Below are 24,123 nucleotides of genomic sequence, written 5' to 3'. Positions count from 1 at the left end.
TCAACTTGCGTTTTCCTAAACGCTTAAAGGGGTTACTGTACGATTTTTCTTCATCGCTATTATCGGAGTCGTTTTCAGTATTACGAAATACATCAGTAAAATCCTGAAATATTAAAATTAATACATTTATTACATTAACGATTTATCGATTAATCGACAATTGAATATCACCTGAAAGAAAATTTTCTTATATTATTTAATACATGTTAAAATTGATGTAAATATAATCTAAATTACACTATTAAATGCTTTATTTTTTCTTTGTTTTATTTTCTGTGTAATGTTTTTGCAAACGGCTTACGTAAAAACTGGAAACCGTAGTTAGTTAACTACTTATTACAATACATAATCAAATTAGGCGTTAACCGAGATTAACAACAGAATATATATAAATATAAGTATAATGAGAAATACTAACTTTTTCTTGTCAATTGTAAAAACTGTAAATAATTTAATTTTAGCACATTAAAAATTATTAATAGAATATTTTACAAGTTCTTGTTATAAGGTTAATTAGTTAGATTGTTAGATAAATTGAAAAGGCCTGTTGTTACCATAAATGACTTACCAAAGTGTAATTTCTTTTTTTTCTTGGATGTCCGGGACTAATTCCAGCATCTTCAAATTGACATAATTCTTTTCTACGAGCAGGCTTTTTAGCAGAACTTTCTTTCCGCAGAGTTTGCCGATTAACAATGTACTTCTTTATGGCTTCTTTAAGAGCATAAACCCATTCCTGACCTTCACTTGCATGCTCATGAAACAATACAAGTACTTCGTTTTGGCAGAAAATTCTAAATATACCTTTGTCTGCTACTACATTAATTTTACATTTATTTAATGGCAAAATACAGCAACATTTTAATGAATTTGGAAGCTTTGGATCGTCTCTTTTCATTTTGCAGTACATAAGAATGTCACTCATTAATACAAAGTATCTTTTGTAATTTCGTGCCCCATTGTGAGAAACTTTTGATAATATTCCTTCTTTTATAAGTTGTCGACCAGGTCTAACAATCACTGGATATTTGTTTTGTAGAGAACGCTGTAATTCTAACATTCTTTGTGTATTCTCTTGTTCTTCAAGAGTTGAGTTTATGTGATTTGCGATTTGCTCAATTTTATGTAAAGAATCTGTAAGGTGAACTAAGCATTACACCAGAATATACCAGGAAATACTATATAAAAATGTCTAAATTTGTGATTTGACTTACCCAAAAGGTTTGAATAATTAGAGTTAGAAGGTAAAGTATAATCTACTACTTGTTTCAAAAGCAATCTGTATCTTGGTATTCTTTGGATAGGAGTTATAAGTAATGCAGAAAGTTTATTCTGAACTTCAGGTCTACTTTCTGTATGCTCCAAAAAATTTGCTAGATTAGTATTACTTTCCTGAGATTTCTAAAATTAATACACTTTAATATTGTTACACCAATAATGAACTGCTATGTTTGGTCTACTAATAAACAGTTTTGCAACTTTACATGAGTACTGTTAGTAGTACATAAGGCAGGGATATTCAACTGATAATTTTTGTAAAGTAAAATAAATTTAGTTATACTGAAAAAAACAAGTCATTTAATAAATGAATCTTTGTTACACTATCTTTTTATAATAAAATAGTATAATAATTGTTTAGATTTTTGCCATTCAAATATCCATTACTACAAAGAGAAGATTTACACTGCAATAGGTAATATTGGACAAAGCATTATAGTATAGTGATGTGTAGGCGAATTTAAACTAATTACCTATTGACATTAAATTTACTTCATTTTTTGTAGTCAATTATTGTACAAAAGCACCAATTTAAAATTAAACGAACTTTTCAAGTTACCTGTAAGGTGTGTAAAGAGTTTTTATATCCATAGGCATAAACGGAATACAGTTTCAAATAAGGAGCTATTTTTAGAAATGCATTCGCAACGTTTTCAGTCCCTTTTTTCAGTTCCATAAATAATTCCTTATTTACATTGTATATTGTATCAATGCTACCAAATAAAGTTTGAAAATCACTTCGTGAGAGTATTTCCTTTTCTTTGATAGGTTGCATAAAAAACACCTTTATGATTTTTAGTTGTTTGAGATAAGACAATTCACTGGTGTAAATTTCATTGACTGCCCTTGTCCTAAGTTCTTTGAAACTTTTTTCAGTGAAACTGTTGTCTATATCTTCAAGTGCACTTACAACCTTACTTCTTGTTTTGCAGGTTAACATATTCTTTTGCTGAATTATTTGTTTTAATTCAGCACTAAATGCAAGCTCATATTTTGGCGTAGTGGGCTCAATTTCAAAACCAACATTGTCTTCGTGGGATGAATTCATTTTATTAGTACAACTTTCTGTATAAATAAAAATACTTTTATACATAAGCAAGTAACGTAGTTATTACGCGCAAACTAAATAAATGAAATAAAAATTTGTATTTAAAAAGGAATAGAAAAAATTTAACACTTACCTGTCAGGTACAGATTTAATTTGCTACCATGAATGAAAAAACGACCATTTGTTCAAATTCAAATTTAACGGTAACAGGTAAGCCAATAGTTGAATTAAAAAAAATTCTTATGGTGGTGGTTCTTATCACTGCAGGGCAACTTTCTGTATTCTCTAAAATATAACTGCTTTATACTGATAAAAAGACATTATTCTGGTTAAACATTAATGTGTAATTATTAAAATTCAGAAGCACTCACTCGGTACAATGTAGGAGTTAGGTTTCCTAAATAGTAGGATCTTTAAAATTAAATGGTTAAAAATAACACTTCTGCTTTCAACTAGTAGATGGTAGTACACGTTCTAAAATAAGAAAAATACGATTTAGGCGCCAGTAATATGAAATAGGCTACTTTCCCTGATATCAGAGACAATAGCTGAGAATTAAAACGATTTGTATATTTTTATTATTTTTTTATTATGCAGAATAACACGTACAATTTGAAATCAACAAATCTTCGTATACAAATTGATGTTAAATTGCACCTATATTTTCCCTTAATTATTGAAGATTTATTAGTTCCAAAATTGCAAATTTTTTTTAAACAAAAGCAAACATCATAAACTTCGAGAATTGTAATAGTTTCACAAACAAGATTGATTTAATTGAAATTCCATTTTTAGGCAAGTTAAATAAGTGCCTATGTCGAATAATTAAATTGTCAAACCATTATCAACCATTATCACAGCATTCAATTACGCTCATAAATACATCGTTTTAATTATCAACTGTAGAAAATTGAAGTTGTCGCTACGCAATTCACAAAAATATACGACAATTTCCTACAGTTCGCATTCTTTTTTTAATAATTTTTTTCATTTTCATACTATATAATATATAGGTAAGTACGTAATAAATTATAAAATTTAAGAAATATTTACAGCTTAGAATTATTATTAGATTTTTTTTCAGTCAGGATTGAGAATGTCTTCAATATTAATTAGTTAAATAATTGATCAGCGTAACACCAAATCTTAAAGAAGTATTCGTCTTTGCGTAACAATTTTAATTTGGCGTAAGAATGAATGTCAGCATCCATGTTGTGCTCCCTAAGCCAAGATGTCGTCGGTTCTGTACTGTATGAAGTAGGCTGTTCTGTAACTTCCTTGAACTCATCTTGGTCAGGTTCTAAACAAAAATAAAAAATATTTACATGTCTTACATCTAAATATGTTTGCTTTCAAACTTTCTTATTATGATACTTCACATAAGTCTATTATAAAATACTATACAACATATCTTACCGGTGGATGGCAATACTTTGAAGGGTTCATCAGATTCGAGTGGATCACTGAGACCAATTTCGTTTCTAGCAAATATTCGTACAAGATATTCATGATCTTCTTGAAGGTCTCTAATTGTGAATTTCTGCACGCCCTTAGGTACTCGTCCAATTTCCATCCACATTGTTTTCTTTGTATCTCTGATAGCGATATTATAGCCAGTCAAAGGAGAACCGCCGTCGCTTTCTGGTATTCCCCATTCAACAACAAAGGCATTCGGACCGATAGCTCGTATTTCTAATGGAGCCGTCGGTGGAGATGGTACAGCTAAGAATAGAGAAAATTCATTAGGATGTTAATTCAGCAATAGAAAAAGTGCCTCTTTTTGTTTCAGAACAATAAACAATACCTATAAATATAAATTTTGTATTTAATTAACTTAACTTGGAAATTAACTCAATAATATACACGAATTATACAAATAAATTATCAAGATTTGAACTTATTTATAAGAAAAAGATATCGCTTAGTATTAGAACGCGCCAAGTTCATTTTTTTACCGCGGCACTCTTTGGCGGCGCGGGTTAGTGATACTCGGGGAAACCCCGCTTTCTATTTTTGTGGGACGTTCATGTGCTACGCTAAAGTCAAATAAGTACTATTGTCATTGACACTTTCGCTGTACAGAAAGCCCGAAAAAATTAGTTTCAATAATAACTTTACAACAGTGTTCTAGTTATTTGCGGTACTGGTATAATTAAGGACGCAGCTTCAGGTAAACATTACTTATGTTTAAGTAAACAGCGACGTTAGTTATACCTTTAACTTGAATCACTACAAACAGCTTAGTGAACACTATATACAGAAAATTGCTATATATATTTAGTGGGATTTAAAAATAATTGATAAGGACCATGAACTTTTTATTCTGTTTGGTTATGTGCCTATCACGTTCCGTGTTTCCCCGAATGTACGATCTATCTCGAAAATAAGCCCCACCATGATTTTAAAGGATGGTTTTAAAATAACTTCTGTCTCGAAAATAGGACCATTATCGATTGATAAAAATCATCGTTGGAGCGCATTTTATATTGACTAACGAGGGAATTTATCATGATATAAATAATAACGACGAATATATCTATTCATACAAAGTTTGTGAAAATTAAAGTACGCAGATATGTATGTACTGAAAATAAAAGGCTTTGCTACTTACTGGCATGGGTTTGGAGTTTAACAGGCTTAGTAGTAGCTGGGGTGCTTAGTCCAACAGAATTTTCAGCAAATACTCGGAAAACGTATTCACTCTTTTCCTTCAATTTTGTAAACGTGTATGTCAGTGTTGTTGCTTCTAAGGTAGCAATCTTCTCCCATTTTGGCATATATTCCAGTTTCTTTTCGATGATGTAGCCAGTTATTTCTGCACCGCCATTGTTTAGTGGAGGCTCCCATGTGATTGTTGCTGAACGACTTGTTGCTTCCGTAACTTGCAAATTTTCTGGAGCTGAAGGAGGAGCTGAAATGATATCATTTTAGATTGTTTAGTACTTATGTAATACGTTGCATTTTCGACAGTTTCACGAATACCATCGAAAATGCGACCATATAGAGAATATCTACGTAGTCCTATTTAAAAGACGATTAAAGCATAGGGTAAAGCTGAGCGTTTAGCATAGTACTTACTAGGAGATTTTCGTTTGCTTGGCGGGAAAACACCCAAAAGGCAATATAGACTATCATCATTTATTTCAAAATGATATTGGACTCCTAAAGCATAAGCAGAAGTTTAGTAAGCAGGTGTGTAGGAAGGTTTGCACTGTTCGATCTTCTATTTGGGGATTAGCACATTTTACTCAAGGTATGTAGTTTTTCACTCGAAATTTGTAATACTTTCTGCATTATACAATAAAACATTTACTGAAAAAGTCTTACAAACATAGGAAACATATGATTTTTTTTGAAACTTTTAATAATGGAATAGTGAAAATTCATTTAATTTTTATGCACTATAAATTATCTCAAATTAATGAAGAAATATTGTCGTAGCTTAGTGGTTAGAGCATTTGTGCGTCCGGGTTCGATTCCCGACGAGGGTGCATCAGCAGTAATGATTTTTCCTCATTCATTTGGGGTAATTCATTCATCGAATTTTCACATTAAAATAGGCAACATTTATGAATTAATGTAAGAAGTAGTTTGTTCTTCAAGTTTCGAGTTCAGAATTATTAGAATTAACAACAGGAAGTAATCAAAATTTGTTTTTTGATGAATTATCCAATTAACTTAATGCTTTTTGTTGTGAAAACTTACTTATTCTGGAACCAGCGACAATTGTATCGTCTGGGATGAACGGTTCGCTTAATCCTGCAGCGTTTCTGGCTGTTATTTTAAAGTTATAACCTTTATTTTTGGCAAGGTAATTTACGGCGAAGTTTGTGATGTCGCCTTTTGAAGAGCCGACCTTTTTAAATTCAGTGGTCTTTGCTTCCTTCATTTCTATAATATATTCCAAAATTGGACTACCACCGTCTGATTCGGACGGTTTCCAGCTGATAGTGAAGGAGTTTGCTGTCATTCCGGACACTTCTAAAGGACCTCTGGGCGGAGATGGTTTTTCTAAAGATAAAAATAGTTTTTCAGTAAATTTGTCGGTTAAAGACGATCGTTTGATGTATGCTAATAAATTTGTATTCAATAACTTGTTAACTGTAAAGAAACCTTTTTTAATTTATTTACTAAACAACCATCTTACCAAATTCTGGGGTAATGATTATTGGTTTGCCTTCTAGCGGTTCAGATTTTCCTACGGCGTTTTGAGCAATTACTCTAAATGAGTATTCAGTATTGATGTTTAAATTTTGAATTTCGTAGGAAGTAATGTCTTTCTCGACGTCCGCGATCTTGGTCCATTTCTTATCATCAGAGAGACATTGTTCAATAATGTACTTTGATATTTCAGCTCCACCATCGTCAAGCGGGGGTTTCCATGAAATTGTAACTGTTTCCGTTTTGTTTACGGTTGTTGTCAGTGGTCCCTCTGGTGGTCCGGGTTTGTCTGCAAATTATTTTTGAGAAGTAATAATTGTAGCAAATTAAGTATAAGGGAGACGTACCTGTAACCGTTAGTTTGACTTCTGTGGAAGCAGAACCTGCCGAATTTTCTGCATAAACCGTGTATGTTCCGCTGTCATTCCTTTCTACCTTTGCGATTTTAATAATTGTCGATGATTCTTCAACGGAATATTTGGTCGATGTTATTTGCGTCTTGTTTTTCTTCCAGTTTATTTCAGGTTTGGGATATCCGCTAAATTTAGCCTCCACCTTCCAAGTTTCGGAAACCTTTAGAGTTTGAGTAATTTCAGTTTCTTCAACTTTCAATTTTGGAGTTTCTTCTATTTTGACTTTGCAGTTTGATTCAGCAAAACCTGCATTGTTTGTAGCCCTAATCGAGTATGTTGCTGTTGTTTCCTCGTCCGTTTCTTCTATTACATAAGTCGTGACGTTATTTTCGTGGGTGATGCGTTTTGACTTGATTACTTTTCCGTTTTTGTACCATTCAATTTTGGGCGTTGGAAGACCACTCACAATGCACGATAGTGCAATTTTCTGTTTTAACCCTGTTGTTATATTTTGGAGAGGTTCGACGATTTCTGGCTTTGTTTCCACAATGGTAGCGACAAGCTGGATTTCGTCTGATTCATCTGATGGTTCACTGGACCCAACTTCATTTGCAGCCGTTACCCTGAACACATATTTTTCGTTTTTCTCAATTAGTGGTATTTTGATAGTTGTACTGTCACTTTCTTCCATCTTGGTCCAGCTAAAATAAATAATATTTAATATATAATAAATTAGGAGTTGTGAATACACTTACGTAGGTGTCTTTGAGTTTTTATAGTAAACGGTGTAGTTAGTTACTGGAGCGTTTCCGTCGCTTTCTGGAGTTTTCCAGTGAAGAGTTACGGTTGAATCGGTTGTTTCTATAGGCTCTGGTTTTCCTGGTTTACTTGGAACGTCTGAAAAATATAAGCAAATGCAATTAAAGTTTTAATTTTTTTTGTTGTTTCTATAAAGACATGCGTACCAATAACTACTAATGTAAGGTCTGCGGATGCTTCTCCAGTTTTATTTTTTAGACGTAACGTGTAGTCTGCTGCGTCGACCATTTCAAGTTTTCTAATAGTTAAGGAAGCACTATCCTCAGAGAGCTTTGGTTCAAATCGTTTCGACTTTTTAATGACCTTTTTGTCTACTGACCATTCGTCGGTTGGTTTGACCGCGGAAGTGAACTTGACATTCATCGTAACGTCTTCGCCTTTCTTGATGCGGTATATCTTTTCATTTTGGTCAATAGTAATTTGTGGTTCTTTTTCTTCGACTTTTAGTTTTGATTCTGTTTTGAGATCTCCAAGGGTACATGTATATTTGGCTTGGTCAGCCGGGGTCACGTTTTTGACAATCAATTTTCGCACATTCTTGTCCACTATAATAGTATGACGAGGAGATTCTTCTATTTTAACTCCGTCCTTTAACCACGTAACTTCTGCATCCGGTCTTGAAACTTCAACTACAAATGTGGCATCAGCCGTTTCTGGACTTCTCGTAATTGGTGGTAAAGTTTTTGTAAATTCTAATTTTGGTTCTATCACTGTTAATTTTGCTGAAGATTTTTGATTACCAACCTGAAAGATAAAACATTGTTAGGTACGCTTTAATGTAAACAGTTAATAATAAATAATGTAATACCTCGCAGGAATACACTCCTTGATCCTCTGGTTGACTGTTGTATATTTTAAGCTTTTGGCGCTTACCGTCGATGGAAAGTTGAACGTGTTCAGAGAATTGTAATTCTTTTCCGTCTTTGAACCACTTAACTAGAGCATCTCCTTTGGTTAGTTCTATTTCAAAAGCAACTTTTTCGTTAACCATTACTGTCTGATCTTCCATCTTGCTGATAATTTCAGGAGGCAGTTCGATAACTGTAAGTTCTGCTGAACACTGTTCATCCGTGAGCGTACATGAATATTCGCCTTCATCGTGAATTGATGCACTTCGTATAAGCAATCTGCGTACTCCACCATCTTTTTCTATTTTGTATTTCGTGTCTGTTTTTTCTATAGGAGTACCATCTTTAAACCAATTTACTTCAGCTGTTTCAGAAGTGACTTCGACTTCGAGGATGGCTATTTGTTTCTCTGTAGCTTCATAATCCTCAAGTTTTCGTAGAAATTCTGGTTTCGTTTCTTTCACAATTACCTTTGACTCGGTTTTTTCCGATTTAACGGTGCACTTATAACTGCCAGAATCTTTCAGTGTGGCATTCTTGATAATTAATTTGTGAACCTTTCCTTCTTGTATTATAACTCGGTGATCCATTCCACTAAGTTCGTTGTCATTATGGAACCATTTCGTTGGTACTGTATGAGACGTTTCGCATTCAAGGGTTAACGGTTCATGCTCAGTAATTTCTACAGTTTTCTTTAGCTTCCTCACAAATTTAACCTTGTCGACTTCAACATTTATTTTTGCACCGTGCGAAGCTTTCCCAAGAGGATTAGTTGCTATACATTTGTAATTTCCGGTATCTTCTTCCGAATTGACGTCGTTAATAGTCAATTTAGTATTTTCGCCGTCAAAATATACATTTGTTCGTGTGTTTGGAACGATAATTTCGTTATTTCTTAACCAAACTATTTCTGGTTCCGGATTGCCAATAACACGTGCCCGAAGAACGAGGGTGCCGTTTTCAGGAACTGTGACACCTTGGAATCGTTCAATAAAGAGAGGTGGTTCAGACTTTAAGCTTGGGAATTCTGGAATTTGTTTAAAATAAAATAATCAAATATCAATGAAAATACGTATACGTTAAGAAAAGGTTAAGAGGAAATAATAATAAAATGCGTTTTTTAAAATAATTTATGACAAAATAATAAGACATAGTCAACAATCAACGAAATTGCTAAAGTAATCTAGTAGTAAGTACCTATAGAATAAGCATAAGTAGTCGCAAAGTAAGCTGTTGGGACGTTAATTTGCAGAGCTGCGAAATCAAATCATTGAAGCCATATTCACTAGTTTTAGGTATGCAAGTACAAGATAATTACCTTCCACAGTTAGAGTACAACTTGTTTCTGCAGTACCAAGAACATTAACAGCTTTTGCTGTATATTCTGCAGAATCGTTTTCAGTTGGTGATTTAATTGCGTATGTGTAAACATCATCTTTTTTGTTAGGAAGTGATTTTTGTATAGGGACATTATTTTTGTACCATGTGACAGTTGGTGGAGGATTTCCAAGGATACGGGTTGATAATTTTACCGGTTCGTTAGGTTTTACCGTGACGTTCTTAAGTGGTTGCAAGATTAAAGGAGTTTCATTTTGAGTCGATTTAACTTTAAGAACAATGGGTAACCGTGCTTCTCCTTCTCTGTTTTTAGCAGTTACTTGAAGAATACCAGCTTGTTCTTTTCTTGCGCTCTTCATTTTCACCTTTGTACTGTATATATGTTTTTCTGATGTGGTTGCGATTGTAACGTTGTGTTCTTGCCCTAATGGTTTTCCATTTAGGGTCCAAGAAATTTCAGGTTCTGGTATGGCAACTAGCCGGCATTCTAGGTCGACGTCGAATTCTTCGTCTATGCATATTGGACCTGGCTTTTTGAAGAATGTTGGTGGGATTCCTTCCAATATGTCAGCAACGGATGATTCTCGAGAAGCACTTTTTCTTGATATGCCAGGACCTTCGGAGCCGTGATCTGACAACGGCCCTTCGACTACTAACTCGGTTGTACTAGACGCGAATCCTGCTGAATTCTTAGCAACACAGGTAAATGTTCCTGCATCTTCTGGAAATACCTCCGTGATTATTAAAGTTGCGACATTATCATCATCGAAGAACATCTGGAAATCTTGTGAAGGTTTAATTATCTGAGTTTGTCGGAACCATGTGATTTGTGGTTTTGGAAAGCCTTCCACTTGACATTCGAATTGAACAGTTTGTCCATCTTTTGCTTGTTGAGGTTGTAGTTTTTCAATGAATTTTGGAGCCATAGCTTTTTCTTCAGGCTTCGGTTCTAAATGATTAAATTAAAGTATCATAAAACTCTGCGTAGCTTATTATATTTTATTTATATAATATATAATACGAAGATTATAAATTCGTAAAATGTAGATCAAGAGAAGTGAATAGAAATGAATTGAATGTTCATATTTATCTATTATGAATAATACTTACTTTCGAACACAGGAAGTTTGTCTATTTTTTCATTCAGTCTTCTTTGTAGGTATATTTTATATTCGGGTTCTGTCATTAAGTAACGAGCAGGAACCCAACCTTTCTCTTCAACTAAATTTTTCTTGACATACCACCAGTCATTATTTTGATTATCTAAAACGTAAATTTTTTCTCCTTCGACCAAGTCCATAGCTTGGTCAGCTTCCGCCGAGTAAGAGTAAACAGCGATGTAGAGGGGACTTGGCACAGAATCTTCTCTTTCAAAATACTTTTCTGATTCTTGGGTAATACTTAACGAAACTTCCTCTGAAAAGTAAAATAAGACTATATTAGTACTTCATTAAAGTTAAGTCTTTTTTACAACTACACAAATTAACTGATGGCGCCCTCTGGGGTAAAGCTCTCCGGGCGTAAACTAGTCCGCCATTCGGATGTTCGGGCGGAGACTACCTCGGGGGAGGTCATCAATAAGTGCAACAGAGGAAGGTGCAATATTTCACGAGTCGGAGAGTGGAATGTTAGAAGAATGAGGCAAATAGGGAAATAAGAGAATTTGAAAGTTGAGATGAATAGACTAGAATTAGATATAGTAGGTATTAGGGAAGTCCGCTGGTCAAAAGCTAGAGACTTCTTCGGTGGAAACTTTAGAATAACACATACAGGATAGGTGGAAGGTAATTCCGGGGTAGGAATTGTAATGCGCAGGACAGAGTGTAGAAAGTTATTTACAAAAAAGCGATAGGATAGTTATGGTTGAATTAAACTCGAAGCCCGTAAAAACGGTAAATGTGGTGTTACAGGCGAATGGTGAGGATACTGTGGATAAAGAAGGTTAGAAATGAAGAGGTATTAGAAAGAATAGGAGAACAGAGGAAGCCAATAAGAAATAGCCGAGATAGGTTGGTAAGACACCTTCTCAGGCATAAAGGTCTAGTCAGAGACATATTAGAGGCAGAAATAGGAGTTAAGGGCAGTAGAGGTAGACCTAAATTAGATTACTGTTCGCAAATAGTTAAACTTGTGGGTTGTTCTAGTTTTGAGAAAATGCGAAGATTAGCTCAGGATAGGAAAGAGTGGAGGTGCGTGTCCAGTCAGTCTTAGGACTGACGACCTCATAATAATGATGAAGTCTTTTCGAATAGTATCTAGATACTAGTCTAACAATTGTAAATATTGAATACGTACCTTGTTCAAATGTATGCGGTGGTTTTCTTTTTGGTTTTAAAGAAAGCGAAAGTGATTCTTCTTCAAAGCTTTGTTGTTTAATTGCTTTTCTAAGATCAAGCTTCACTTCTTCTTCAACTTCATCATGAACAGAATAGGAATCTTTACGTTTGATTTTCAAGGGTACATGGAAACTTTCTTCTAGATCGTTGTCGTACGGTAGTTCTTCCGCATCACTTCCTTCATCTATAATTTCTTCGATGGCTGGGCCTTCACTTTCAATTTCTTGGCTAATCTTAATGGAACATTCGCCCGTTTCTTCTGAGTAGGTTGACGGGCGCTGTTTCTTCAATTTAATTTTCCCTGACATAGATACTTCTTCTTCTGCGTATGAGTCTAAATGAATATTAAATTCTTGTTCAATGTCTTCTCTAATGTGTGTTGATTTTGGTTTAATTGTTACTGATTCGACATCAGTATGTTCAGGCAACGGAGGCTTTTTACTCTTTTTAATTGTAATTTCTGTACTTTTTTCTTCTATAGAATATGGAGTGACTTTCTTTGGTTTGAGTGGAACTTGAAAACTTTCTTCATTTTCATCAGATGAAACTACCTTTTCTTCGTCCTGTTCGTCAATAATTTCTTCAATTGTAGGCCCTTCATCTTCTATTTCCTTAGTTATTTTTATAGTTCCTTCTCCTGCTTCTTCGGAGTATGTTTTAGGGCGTTGCTTTTTAAGTTTTATTTTACCAGACATTGAAACTTCTTCTTCAGCATAAGCGTCCAATTGAATTTTGAATTCTTGTTCTACATCCTCTTTGGTTTTTGTAATTTTAGGTCTAAATGTAACGTTTGCAACGTCGGTATATTCAGGTATGTCAGGTTTTGAGGTTTTGCGGACTTGTCTCAGTTTCCTTATTGTTACTTCATCGGTATGCTCTTCAACAGTTGGAGGCTTTGATGGTTTACGTTTGATTGTTACTTGTACGTCATCAACCGGAGAAGGTAGTAAATGTAGATTGTCTTCTTCCTCTGTTTGTTCTTCTGTTACGGATTTTTGTGGAACTAATTTTCGTATAAATATTTCATCAGACTCTTCATCCTTTGGTGGAATTTGTTTTCTTGGCATAATTTCTTCTGCAAATGGCTCTTCTTCGTCTTGAGGTTTTATAATGATTTTCTTCTGAATAGTAATTTCATCAGCATCTTCATCTTTGGATGGAACTTGTTTTTTTGGTATTGTTTCTTCTGTAAATGGTTGTTCTTCATCTTCAGATTTTACTATAATTTTCTTCTGAATAGTTATTTCATCAGCATCTTCATCTTTTGATGGGATTGTTTTCTTTGGTAATACTTCCTCTGCAAAGGGTTCCTCTGCATCATGAGGTTTTACGGCGACCTTCTTCTGAATAGTAACTTCATCAGCTTCTTCATCTTTGGATGGAACTTGTTTTTTTGGTATTGTTTCTTCTGTAAATGGTTCCTCTTCATCTTGAGTTTTCACGGGGACTTTCTTCTGAATGGTAATTTCATCAGCATCTTCATCTACTGCTGGAATATGCTCTCTTTGTAATATTTCTTCTACAGGTAAATTTTCTTCCTTTTTTGGTTTTAATGGGATTTTCATCTCAATTGCAATTTCCTCAGCTGTTTCATCAACGGTAGGTATTTTTAGCTTCGGAGCTATTAAATGCACTTCATTCTCATCTGGCGTGATGTCCTTCTTGGGTTTCTTCTTTTTTAAAACAAGAATTTCAACAGGTGTTTCATCAGCAGTTAGCGTATCCTGTTCTAAAGGTTTTAATTCTACCGGTAACTCTTTTGCCTCCGTAACGGTAGGAACTTCAATGATATCTTCTCGTTTGATATCTGGTATTTCCTCCTTGTCTTGTATTTCTGTTAATCCTAAGCCTTCAGTGGGCTTATCTTCTGGAAGTAGTTTCTGAGATTTCTTTATCGAAATATCTTCTTCTTCGGTGGCAGGCTTTTCTTTTCCGAGTGGAATTTCAAGTGCCTCTGAAGATGGTTTATCTTTTTTAGATTTTGATCTTTTAGCTTTTTGAACTATTGGTTTTTCATCAAGTTCCTCTCCAGGTTTAGGAAGATCCGGGGATTCAATTTCTGTCTCGGATCTGTCAAAATCGTACGGTTCAAAAGGTTGTAATTCGGGTTCCTCTTTATCCTTCTTCTTGGAAGGTTTAGACGGTTGTTCATCTTTAACTATTGGTTTAGTTTCTTCGTCTTCCGGTTTTTCTTCGGGTTTGCTTGGGATTGGTTTTAGTTTTACTTCTTCATCTTCTTGTCGTTCTTGTGGTATCTTACCTTTACCAATAATTAATGGTTTAGCTTCGTCTGCAGGTTTTTCGGGTTTAAACTTGGGTTTCTTTTCATATTTATGCAAATCCTCATCGACTTTTTCCATTTCCTGTTTTTTGAGATCCTCTAATTCCTTATCAATTTTTTCCAAATCTTTCAACGTGTCTTCGTCCTCTTTTATCTTCCTTGGTTTAGTCTTTTTAAGCTTAGCTGCTTCTTTTATGTTGCGGGAAAGAATACCGTTTTGCTTATATGTTGGTTCCAATGCAGATATTTGTGGTTTGACCTCTGATTCCGAAAGAGGTGGGAAGTCAACGAACGTGATTCTGCTTTTCAATAGGAATTTAGGTAATTTTGAAGCAGTAATTTCTTTCTGTTTGGTGGGCTTTGGCTTCTTCAATTTAATTTCAGCTAAATTAACAGGTTCCTCGATCGGTTTCGAAATAACTAGTTTCTGAGGTTCAATTTTAGTAATTTCCATTTTGATAGGTTTTAGTTTGTCCTTTTGAGTCCGTTTAGGCTTTGCAGGCGTCTCCTGGGCAACGTCTCGTTCTACATCTTCCGGAATGTCTTCTGTAGGGATTTTCTTTTTAACTACCTTCTTTCTTTTCTTGGTGGTTTCGGACGGTGTTTCTAAGTCTATCGTTGTTTCTTCTTCTTCTTCTCGTTCGCTCTCTGTAGGTTTCTCAATTGTTGGTATTTCTTCGGGTTTCGTTTCTTCCTCTTCTTCACCATGTTCATCAGGTGTTTCATGTTTTGGAATTTCTTCTGGTAATTCGTCTGTAGGTGTTTCTTCGATAGACTTTTCTTCGTCTGGAGTCGGTTTATCGGTTGGCTTCCTTTTTATAACCCGTTTTTTCTTCTTTATAACTTTTCGCTCTGTTTCTTCAGTTAGTTCTGTATCGGAAGGAATGGCCTCTGTGTGAGGAATTTCGTCGAGAGTGAGTTCCGGTTTATCGGTTTCATCTTCCTCATGATCGGGAACATGTTTTTTGAATGGTTTAAGCTTAATTTCGGTGGGCTGGTCTTCCGGAGGTGGTTTTTGTGATTTCTTAAAAGACACATCAGTTTCTTCTTCTGGGGCAGGTGGTTTGGGTTTTCCCTTTTCAATCGGAATTTCAATTGTCTCTGGCAATGGTTTGTCGTTTTTGGATTTTGGTTTCTTAATCTTTTTATCCTTCGGTTTTTCTTCAACTTCTTCTTCAGGTTTAGGAAGATCCAGGGATTCTATTTCTGTCTCCGGTCTGTCGACATCGTAAGGTTCGAAGGGTTGTATCTCGGGTTCCTCTTTATCTTTCTCCTTTTTAGGTTTAGACGGCTGTTCATCTTTAACTTTTGGTTTAGTTATTTCGTCTTCGGGTTTCTCTTCAGTTTTGCTTGGAATTGGTTTCAGTTTTACTTCTTCATCTTCTTGTTGATCTTGTGGTACCTTACCTTTACCAAGAATTAGTGGTTTGGTTTCATCTGCAGGCTTTTCGGGTTTAGGCTTTGGCTTCTTTTCGTATTTATGCAAATCCTCATCGACTTTTTCCATTTCCTGTTTTTTGAGATCCTCTAGTTCCTTATCAATTTTTTCCAAATCTTTCAAAGTGTCTTCGCCCTCCTTTAGTTTCCTTGGTTTAGTCTTTTTGAGCTTAGCTGCTTCCTTCATGTTGCGGGAAAGGATACCGTTTTGCTTAAAGGTTGGTTCCAATGTAGATATTTGTGGTTTGACCTCTGATTCCGAAAGAGGTGGGAAGTCAACAAACTTGATTCTGCTCTTCAGTAGGAATTTAGGTAGTTTTGAAGGAGTAATTTCTTTCTTTTTGGTGGGCTTTGGTTTCTTCAATTTAATTTCAGCTAAATTAACGGGTTCCTCGGTCGGTTTCGAAATAACTAGCTTCTGAGGTTCAATTTTAGTAATTTCCAATTTGATAGGTTTCAGTTTGTCTTTTTCAGTCCGTTTAGGTTTTGTAGGTGTTTCCAGAGCAACGTCCCGTTCTACATCTTCCGGAATGTCGTCTTTAGGGATTTTCTTTTTAACTACCTTCTTTCTTTTCTTGGTGGTTTCGGACGGTGTTTCTAAGTCTATCGTTGTTTCTTCTTCTTCTTCTCGTTCGCTCTCTGTAGGTTTCTCAATTGTTGGTATTTCTTCGGGTTTCGTTTCTTCCTCTTCTTCACCGTGTTCATCAGGTGTTTCATGTTTTGGAATTTCTTCTCGTAATTCGTCAGTAGGTGTTTCTTCGATAGACTTTTCTTCGTCTGGAGTCGGTTTATCGGTTGGCTTCCTTTTTATAACCCGTTTTTTCTTCTTTATAACTTTTCGCTCTGTTTCTTCAGTTAGTTCTGTATCGGAAGGAATGGCCTCTGTGTGAGGAATTTCGTCGAGAGTGAGTTCCGGTTTATCGGTTTCCTCTTCCTCATGATCGGGAACATGTTTTTTGAATGGTTTAAGCTTAATTTCGGTGGGCTGGTCTTCCGGAGGTGGTTTTTGTGATTTCTTAAAAGAGACATCAGTTTCTTCTTCTGGGGCAGGTGGTTTGGGTTTTCCCTTTTCAATCGGAATTTCGATTGTCTCCGGCAATGGTTTCTCTTTTTTGGATTTTGGTTTCTTAATCTTTTTATCTTCCGGTTTTTCTTCAACCTCTTCTTCAGGTTTGGGAAGATCCAAGGATTCCATTTCTGTCTCAGGTCTGTCTATATCATACGGTTCGAAGGGTTGTATCTGGGGCTCCTCTTTATCTCTCTTCTTTTTAGGTTTAGACGGTTGCTCATCTTTAACTTTTGGTTTAGTTACTTCGTCTTCCGGTTTCTCTTCAGTTTTGCTTGGAATTGGCTTTAGTTTTACTTCTTCATCTTCTTGTTGTTCTTGTGGTATCTTACCTTTACCAAGAATTATTGGTTTGGTTTCATCTGCAGGCTTTTCGGGTTTAGGCTTTGGCTTCTTTTCGTATTTATGCAAATCCTCATCGACTTTTTCCATTTCCTGTTTTTTGAGATCCTCTAGTTCCTTATCAATTTTTTCCAAATCTTTCAAAGTGTCTTCGCCCTCCTTTAGTTTCCTTGGTTTAGTCTTTTTGAGCTTAGCTGCTTCCTTCATGTTGCGGGAAAGAATACCGTTTTGCTTATAAGTTGGTTCCAACACAGATATTTGTGGTTTGACCTCTGATTCCGAAAGAGGTGGGAAGTCAACGTATGTGATTCTGCTCTTCAGTAGGAATTTAGGTAGTTTTGAAGGAGCAATTTCTTTCTTTTTGGTGGGTTTTGGTTTCTTTAATTTAATTTCAGCTAAATTAACGGGTTCCTCGGTCGGTTTCGAAATAACTAGTTTCTGAGGTTCAATTTTAGTAATTTCCAATTTGATAGGTTTTAGTTTGTCTTTTTCAGTCCGTTTAGGTTTTGTAGGCGTTTCCAGAGCAACGTCCCGTTCTACATCTTCCGGAATGTCGTCTTTAGGGATTTTCTTTTTAACTACCTTCTTTCTTTTCTTGGTGGTTTCGGACGGTGTTTCTAAGTCTATCGTTGTTTCTTCTTCTTCTTCTCGTTCGCTCTCTGTAGGTTTCTCAATTGTTGGTATTTCTTCGGGTTTCGTTTCTTCCTCTTCTTCACCGTGTTCATCAGGTGTTTCATGTTTTGGAATTTCTTCTAGTAATTCGTCTGTAGGTGTTTCTTCGATAGACTTTTCTTCGTCTGGAGTCGGTTTATCGGTTGGCTTCCTTTTTATAACCCGTTTTTTCTTCTTTATAACTTTTCGCTCTGTTTCTTCAGTTAGTTCTGTATCGGAAGGAATGGCCTCTGTGTGAGGAATTTCGTCGAGAGTGAGTTCCGGTTTATCGATTTCCTCTTCCTCATGATCGGGAACATGTTTTTTGAATGGTTTAAGCTTAATTTCGGTGGGCTGGTCTTCCGGAGGTGGTTTTTGTGATTTCTTAAAAGAGACATCAGTTTCTTCTTCTGGGGCAGGTGGTTTGGGTTTTCCCTTTTCAATCGGAATTTCGATTGTCTCCGGCAATGGTTTCTCTTTTTTGGATTTTGGTTTCTTAATCTTTTTATCTTTCGGTTTTTCTTCAACCTCTTCTTCAGGTTTGGGAAGATCCAAGGATTCCATTTCTGTCTCAGGTCTGTCTATATCATACGGTTCGAAGGGTTGTATCTGGGGCTCCTCTTTATCTCTCTTCTTTTTAGGTTTAGACGGTTGTTCATCTTTAACTTTTGGTTTAGTTGCTTCGTCTTCCGGTTTCTCTTCAGTTTTGCTTGGAATTGGTTTCAGTTTTACTTCTTCATCTTCTTGTTGATCTTGTGGTACCTTACCTTTACCAAGAATTAGTGGTTTGGTTTCATCTGCAGGCTTTTCGGGTTTAGGCTTTGGCTTCTTTTCGTATTTATGCAAATCCTCATCGACTTTTTCCATTTCCTGTTTTTTGAGATCCTCTAGTTCCTTATCAATTTTTTCCAAATCTTTCAAAGTGTCTTCGCCCTCCTTTAGTTTCCTTGGTTTAGTCTTTTTGAGCTTAGCTGCTTCCTTCATGTTGCGGGAAAGAATACCGTTTTGCTTAAAGGTTGGTTCCAATGTAGATATTTGTGGTTTGACCTCTGATTCCGAAAGAGGTGGGAAGTCAACAAACTTGATTCTGCTCTTCAGTAGGAATTTAGGTAGTTTTGAAGGAGTAATTTCTTTCTTTTTGGTGGGCTTTGGTTTCTTTAATTTAATTTCAGCTAAATTAACGGGTTCCTCGGTCGGTTTCGAAATAACTAGCTTCTGAGGTTCAATTTTAGTAATTTCCAATTTGATAGGTTTCAGTTTGTCTTTTTCAGTCCGTTTAGGTTTTGTAGGCGTTTCCAGAGCAACGTCCCGTTCTACATCTTCCGGAATGTCGTCTTTAGGGATTTTCTTTTTAACTACCTTCTTTCTTTTCTTGGTGGTTTCGGACGGTGTTTCTAAGTCTATCGTTGTTTCTTCTTCTTCTTCTCGTTCGCTCTCTGTAGGTTTCTCAATTGTTGGTATTTCTTCGGGTTTCGTTTCTTCCTCTTCTTCACCGTGTTCATCAGGTGTTTCATGTTTTGGAATTTCTTCTAGTAATTCGTCTGTAGGTGTTTCTTCGATAGACTTTTCTTCGTCTGGAGTCGGTTTATCGGTTGGCTTCCTTTTTATAACCCGTTTTTTCTTCTTTATAACTTTTCGCTCTGTTTCTTCAGTTAGTTCTGTATCGGAAGGAATGGCCTCTGTGTGAGGAATTTCGTCGAGAGTGAGTTCCGGTTTATCGATTTCCTCTTCCTCATGATCGGGAACATGTTTTTTGAATGGTTTAAGCTTAATTTCGGTGGGCTGGTCTTCCGGAGGTGGTTTTTGTGATTTCTTAAAAGAGACATCAGTTTCTTCTTCTGGGGCAGGTGGTTTGGGTTTTCCCTTTTCAATCGGAATTTCGATTGTCTCCGGCAATGGTTTCTCTTTTTTGGATTTTGGTTTCTTAATCTTTTTATCTTTCGGTTTTTCTTCAACCTCTTCTTCAGGTTTGGGAAGATCCAAGGATTCCATTTCTGTCTCAGGTCTGTCTATATCATACGGTTCGAAGGGTTGTATCTGGGGCTCCTCTTTATCTCTCTTCTTTTTAGGTTGAGACGGTTGCTCATCTTTAACTTTTGGTTTAGTTACATCGTCTTCCGGTTTTTCTTCGGGTTTGCTTGGGATTGGCTTTAGTTTCACTTCTTCATCTTCTTGTTGTTCTTGTGGTATCTTACCTTTGCCAATGATTAATGGCTTAGTTTCGTCTTCAGGCTTTTCGAGTTTAGGCTTGGGTTTCTTTTCATATTTATGTAATTCTTCATCGACTTTTTCCATTTCCTGTTTTTTGAGATCTTCTAGCTCTTTATCAATTTTTTCCAAATCTTTCAAAGTGTCTTCGCCCTCCTTTAGTTTCCTTGGTTTAGTCTTTTTGAGCTTAGCTGCTTCCTTCATGTTGCGGGAAAGAATACCGTTTTGCTTAAAGGTTGGTTCCAATGTAGATATTTGTGGTTTGACCTCTGATTCCGAAAGAGGTGGGAAGTCAACAAACTTGATTCTGCTCTTCAGTAGGAATTTAGGTAGTTTTGAAGGAGTAATTTCTTTCTTTTTGGTGGGCTTTGGTTTCTTTAATTTAATTTCAGCTAAATTAACGGGTTCCTCGGTCGGTTTCGAAATAACTAGCTTCTGAGGTTCAATTTTAGTAATTTCCAATTTGATAGGTTTCAGTTTGTCTTTTTCAGTCCGTTTAGGTTTTGTAGGCGTTTCCAGAGCAACGTCCCGTTCTACATCTTCCGGAATGTCGTCTTTAGGGATTTTCTTTTTAACTACCTTCTTTCTTTTCTTGGTGGTTTCGGACGGTGTTTCTAAGTCTATCGTTGTTTCTTCTTCTTCTTCTCGTTCGCTCTCTGTAGGTTTCTCAATTGTTGGTATTTCTTCGGGTTTCGTTTCTTCCTCTTCTTCACCGTGTTCATCAGGTGTTTCATGTTTTGGAATTTCTTCTAGTAATTCGTCTGTAGGTGTTTCTTCGATAGACTTTTCTTCGTCTGGAGTCGGTTTATCGGTTGGCTTCCTTTTTATAACCCGTTTTTTCTTCTTTATAACTTTTCGCTCTGTTTCTTCAGTTAGTTCTGTATCGGAAGGAATGGCCTCTGTGTGAGGAATTTCGTCGAGAGTGAGTTCCGGTTTATCGATTTCCTCTTCCTCATGATCGGGAACATGTTTTTTGAATGGTTTAAGCTTAATTTCGGTGGGCTGGTCTTCCGGAGGTGGTTTTTGTGATTTCTTAAAAGAGACATCAGTTTCTTCTTCTGGGGCAGGTGGTTTGGGTTTTCCCTTTTCAATCGGAATTTCGATTGTCTCCGGCAATGGTTTCTCTTTTTTGGATTTTGGTTTCTTAATCTTTTTATCTTTCGGTTTTTCTTCAACCTCTTCTTCAGGTTTGGGAAGATCCAAGGATTCCATTTCTGTCTCAGGTCTGTCTATATCATACGGTTCGAAGGGTTGTATCTGGGGCTCCTCTTTATCTCTCTTCTTTTTAGGTTTAGACGGTTGTTCATCTTTAACTTTTGGTTTAGTTGCTTCGTCTTCCGGTTTCTCTTCAGTTTTGCTTGGAATTGGTTTCAGTTTTACTTCTTCATCTTCTTGTTGATCTTGTGGTACCTTACCTTTACCAAGAATTAGTGGTTTGGTTTCATCTGCAGGCTTTTCGGGTTTAGGCTTTGGCTTCTTTTCGTATTTATGCAAATCCTCATCGACTTTTTCCATTTCCTGTTTTTTGAGATCCTCTAGTTCCTTATCAATTTTTTCCAAATCTTTCAAAGTGTCTTCGCCCTCCTTTAGTTTCCTTGGTTTAGTCTTTTTGAGCTTAGCTGCTTCCTTCATGTTGCGGGAAAGAATACCGTTTTGCTTAAAGGTTGGTTCCAATGTAGATATTTGTGGTTTGACCTCTGATTCCGAAAGAGGTGGGAAGTCAACAAACTTGATTCTGCTCTTCAGTAGGAATTTAGGTAGTTTTGAAGGAGTAATTTCTTTCTTTTTGGCGGGCTTTGGTTTCTTTAATTTAATTTCAGCTAGGTTTATCGATTCTTCCATTGGCTTTGAAATAATTAGTTTCTGTGGTTCAACTTTCTTGATTTCCAGTTTAATGGGTATTAATTTTTCTTTTACTTTTTGTTTAGCTTTTACATCTTGTTCGGTGTCTTTTGTTTCATCCTTCGGTTTTTCTTCTTCCGGTATTGCTTTTTTAGGCGTTTTTCTTTTTTTAATTGTTTTGGACGGAGCTTCTACGTCTTCGATAATATCAGCCCCTACTTTTTCATTCTCCATCATTTCTTCAGTCTTCATACTTCGTTCCTCCGGTTTCTTTTTCTTGTTGGCCGAACTGACCGTCACTTTCTCCGGCTGGACTAAGTCAGGTGACAGTTTCTCTACGGGTTGATCGAATCTTGATTCGCCTGTACAGAAATTAAAATTTGTTAAAATCTAGCTTTGATCAGTACACTGTGAAATATAATGATATAGGGAAAGAACAATTGCTCACCTGATGGCTTTGGTAATGTATCTGTGTTTTCAAGAGTATGTACTTCTGTGATGGTTGTACTTTCTAGAGGTGTAAGAGTAATGTGTGCCTGCTCGATATTACTTTTTACTTCAAGGGGTTTAATGTCAATTGATTGCTTAGATACCTCCAGCTGAGATTGTTTTGGAGGTGGTTTAGTAAGTTTCTTGAGAAGCTCTAATCTTATCATATCTAAAACGTCCAAAGAGTCATCGACGTTTTCGGGCAGCCCTGGAACATCAAATTCAGGAATTTCTTCCCTTTCATCTTTCACATCTGATTGAATGGTAGAAACAGGGTTTTTACCGTCCTCTAAAACTGTAACTATGTACAGATGTTCGGTTAATGGCCCAGATTTCCTTCGAAGGGTTCTTCTTTTGGTTATTTTCTTTTTTGGTATGCCCTCCTTTGTTTTTATTTCTATAACTTCACAATCTTCAGGTAATTCTTCGTAGCTTTTTATAGGAATAAGGGTGGCATCAATACCAGTGCAAGGTTTTTCCAATAACACAACAAATTGTGTTCCAGGTAATTCAGAGATCTCAGTGATTGTGATTTCATTACCAATCTGCTTTCGTAATCGACGTCTCTTGGTTTCTATTCCATTTGCCATATCTACAACAGGTGCGAGTTCATCAACAGTTTCTGGAATTTCAACGACCACGCCCTTTTTAGCCTTCACCTTACGTCCAACTTTTTCTTTAGTTTTACCTTCTCTTTCGTCTAAAGGTTCAATTCCTTCAGATGGTAGTTCCCCCTGTTCGTCACCCTTCCGTTTTCGTACAACTTTTCTAGTTTTTCCTTTCTCTGTAGGCATTTCCGTGATTTGAACACCTTCAGGAAGTTTTTCGATTAATTCAGGTGGAATAGGCCGTTCATATGAGAGCGGTTGAGTTTCCTCGAGAGGTAATTCCTCTTCTTCCACTGTCACCGTCACCTGCGGCATTTTGTCGTCCTCTTGCACACTAACAATTTCGGTTTTCTCTTGTTTATCTCCCTTCCGTTTCTTAATAACGCGTTTGCGTACAACAACCTTTTTAGTTTTTCCTTCTTCTGTAGGCACTTCGGTGATTTGAACATCTTCAGGAAGTTCTTCGATTAATTCAGGCTGAATAGGCCGTTCATATGGTAGCGGTTGAGTTTCCTCGAGAGGTAATTCCTCTTCTTCCACTGTCACCGTCACCTGCGGCTTCTTGTCGTCCTCTTGCACACTAACAATTTCGGTTTTCTCTTGTTTATCTCCCTTCCGTTTCTTAATAACGCGTTTGCGTACAACAACCTTTTTAGTTTTTCCTTCTTCTGTAGGCACTTCGGTGATTTGAACATCTTCAGGAAGTTCTTCGATTAATTCAGGCTGAATAGGCCGTTCATATGGTAGCGGTTGAGTTTCCTCGAGAGGTAATTCCTCTTCTTCCACTGTCACCGTCACCTGCGGCTTCTTGTCGTCCTCTTGCACACTAACAATTTCGGTTTTCTCTTGTTTATCTCCCTTCCGTTTCTTAATAACGCGTTTGCGTACAACAACCTTTTTAGTTTTTCCTTCTTCTGTAGGCACTTCGGTGATTTGAACATCTTCAGGAAGTTCTTCGATTAATTCAGGCTGAATAGGCCGTTCATATGGTAGCGGTTGAGTTTCCTCGAGAGGTAAT

The 24,123-nt window shown here is 36.3% G+C and overlaps 2 protein-coding genes across 6 annotated transcripts in view; both read right to left on the bottom strand.

The window, feature by feature from the left end:
• Positions 1-2,689, bottom strand: part of LOC108742971 (putative protein tag-52) — an 11,490-nt gene extending 8,801 nt beyond the window's left edge. The window contains exons 1-5 of the mRNA XM_025976706.1: positions 2,460-2,689; positions 1,838-2,343; positions 1,215-1,401; positions 569-1,134; positions 6-103 (exon numbers count right to left, since the gene is read on the bottom strand). Coding sequence (XP_025832491.1) covers positions 6-103; positions 569-1,134; positions 1,215-1,401; positions 1,838-2,326 — 1,340 coding nt within the window. The 5' untranslated portion in view covers positions 2,327-2,343; positions 2,460-2,689. The remainder of the gene's footprint in view (positions 1-5; positions 104-568; positions 1,135-1,214; positions 1,402-1,837; positions 2,344-2,459) is intronic.
• Positions 2,690-2,894: 205 nt separating this feature from the next.
• Positions 2,895-24,123, bottom strand: part of LOC108742970 (titin) — a 39,780-nt gene continuing 18,551 nt past the window's right edge. The window contains exons 4-17 of one of the 5 annotated variants that reach the window (XM_025976710.1): positions 21,943-22,370; positions 12,141-20,514; positions 10,956-11,261; positions 9,826-10,794; positions 8,468-9,534; positions 7,806-8,403; positions 7,596-7,737; positions 6,835-7,541; positions 6,474-6,776; positions 6,032-6,337; positions 5,405-5,488; positions 4,938-5,237; positions 3,743-4,048; positions 2,895-3,626 (exon numbers count right to left, since the gene is read on the bottom strand). In XM_025976710.1, the coding sequence (XP_025832495.1) occupies positions 3,439-3,626; positions 3,743-4,048; positions 4,938-5,237; positions 5,405-5,488; positions 6,032-6,337; positions 6,474-6,776; positions 6,835-7,541; positions 7,596-7,737; positions 7,806-8,403; positions 8,468-9,534; positions 9,826-10,794; positions 10,956-11,261; positions 12,141-20,514; positions 21,943-22,370 (14,078 nt within the window). In that variant the 3' untranslated portion in view covers positions 2,895-3,438. The other 4 variants (XM_025976707.1, XM_025976711.1, XM_025976708.1 and 1 more) reach the window with 4 other exon arrangements.

This window comes from Agrilus planipennis, unplaced genomic scaffold (assembly GCF_000699045.2).
Source record: "Agrilus planipennis isolate EAB-ADULT unplaced genomic scaffold, Apla_2.0 scaffold381, whole genome shotgun sequence".
NCBI classification, from domain to species: domain Eukaryota; kingdom Metazoa; phylum Arthropoda; class Insecta; order Coleoptera; family Buprestidae; genus Agrilus; species Agrilus planipennis.
The sequence above is the reverse complement of the archived record's forward strand: the minus strand, read 5'-3'. Positions and strand labels throughout refer to the sequence as shown.